Source organism: Parasteatoda tepidariorum, chromosome 8 (genome assembly GCF_043381705.1).
Source record: "Parasteatoda tepidariorum isolate YZ-2023 chromosome 8, CAS_Ptep_4.0, whole genome shotgun sequence".
NCBI lineage: Eukaryota > Metazoa > Arthropoda > Arachnida > Araneae > Theridiidae > Parasteatoda > Parasteatoda tepidariorum.
Genome location: NC_092211.1, coordinates 19,350,188 through 19,352,016, shown reverse-complemented (window position 1 = coordinate 19,352,016; position 1,829 = coordinate 19,350,188). Strand labels below are relative to the sequence as shown.

The 1,829-nt window shown below is 29.0% G+C and overlaps 1 protein-coding gene across 1 annotated transcript in view; it reads left to right on the top strand.

Annotated features, from left to right (window-relative positions):
- Positions 1 to 1,079: 1,079 nt before the first annotated feature.
- The window catches only part of LOC107449262 (uncharacterized), a 10,107-nt gene continuing 9,357 nt past the window's right edge, over positions 1,080 to 1,829 (top strand). Inside the window, exon 1 of the mRNA XM_043052406.2 lies at positions 1,080 to 1,446. Within this exon, the coding sequence (XP_042908340.1) occupies positions 1,410 to 1,446 (37 nt within the window). The 5' untranslated portion in view covers positions 1,080 to 1,409. The remainder of the gene's footprint in view (positions 1,447 to 1,829) is intronic.

The window sequence follows — 1,829 nt, the reverse complement described above, 5'->3', positions numbered from 1 at the left end:
ATTTAAATAATTAAGATACTTTTCGGTTTGACGGGCACAAGTGAAAAGCCGCAAAAAAAATGTAGACCTTGCCCAACTATTTTTTTTTTATTTTTTTAGAAACACATAAAATTCAAATAAATTGAAAAAAAATGAATAAAATTTAAAAAAAAGGAAATAAACGAAGAAAATTAAGGAAAAAAAGTTAATTTCGCGCATACTCTGAAACTTTTTTTTCAGAGAATAAAAAAAATTACATTCTCTGAATAAATCCCCCCCCCTCACCATATAAAAGTGGTGTCTTAGGGGTATGCTATGCTTAAAATAAACAGTACCATTGTAAAATGGTAACAATGTTTTTTTTTTCGTAATTTACCTTCAGATACTGAGATGTAATTTCAGTTAATCGCACCTATCCTCTTTTGATTAATATCTTAAATTTTCTGACCTCTTTTACCTTTAATTTACTAATTTCTTCTTGACCTAGAAGAACCTTCGCTAGTTATCTTTGCACTTCCACTAACCATTAATTAACGATCACATTTCACAGCCTTTCTTTATTTATTGAAACTTTTAACTTTCAATTTTTTTCAACTTAATACTTACTTTGGTTTTTAACATAAATTCTTGTTCTGACTGAAGATGGCATAACAACTCAATAAGTTTAATTTTCTCTCCTTTAAAATATTTTTTTTAAAGATATTAACTCTCACAAGCCTAATAATAATAGTAATAATAAAATGCATACAAAGTATAAAAATCGTAAAGAATTTCATATAATGTTTGGAGTTATATATGATTAAATTTTATATATTTTTAAATTTCTAAACTTATTTGAAAGTTTAAATGGCGGATATTCATCGTTCGAATTTTTAGTTCGATGAATCTTTAGTGAAAAAAATATTGAAACATGGATTTTACATTAATGTTTTGCCCCTTGAATATAGGTTACTCGAAGCTAAATTTAACATTGAAACACTGTTAAATAGAATAAACAAGTTTTTAAGTTACGTGCAATGAAATCGGTAGGAAGTCATTGATAAGAGTTCTACAGCAGAATCAGACACTTGGAAACAAATTATGACATTGAATCATCAACCACGTGATGCAATCGTCTGCGTAAACCTTAGGAAAGTGAAACTTGGAACGGATTCAAAACAAAGCATCGTATCCTTGAGGTCGTTTGAAGAGTTAACTTCTCGTCTGTTCGGATAATTTTTTTTTTCAGACGATATTTTTTGCTCTTATCATTCTTGAGGTTTTGAATGCCTTAAATAGAATAAACCGTAAAAAACAGGCGAAATCTGTGTCGATTATTAATGATTATTACTAACATGCTTAATTTTATTTTGCTTCTGTGTGTGCGAAATCACTTAATTTGAATTTTGCTTTTGAGTGCGAAAAGTTTTATCGAAGTGAACATTTTTAGAATGAAACTCTACTTTTTATTTCTAATCGCACTATTCGGTAAGTTACTTTTTTATATTTCAGAAACTTTATTTAATATTTTATGTAATATGTTGTAATATAATTTTTATTCTGATAACAATTGACATATTCTGATAATCACTATCAATCAGCACAGACCGGTTTGGACTTACTGTAAAAAATTTCGCAGAGATATCCGTATCGTGATCTGTGGCAAAATTTTGGCCACTAGATCTTCGCCAAGTCTTGGCAACTTCCGGGCAGCGGCCCACGAGAAATTGTCTTGAAGGGAAAAGTCCCGGAATTCTTAATTAACTGTTTATTATTCCTTCAAAACTATTTTATTATTTTTTTTTAGAATTTCTAGTATAAGTCAGTCTTTGTTGTGCAACGCTGCGTGTATATATATATATTGGTTTATC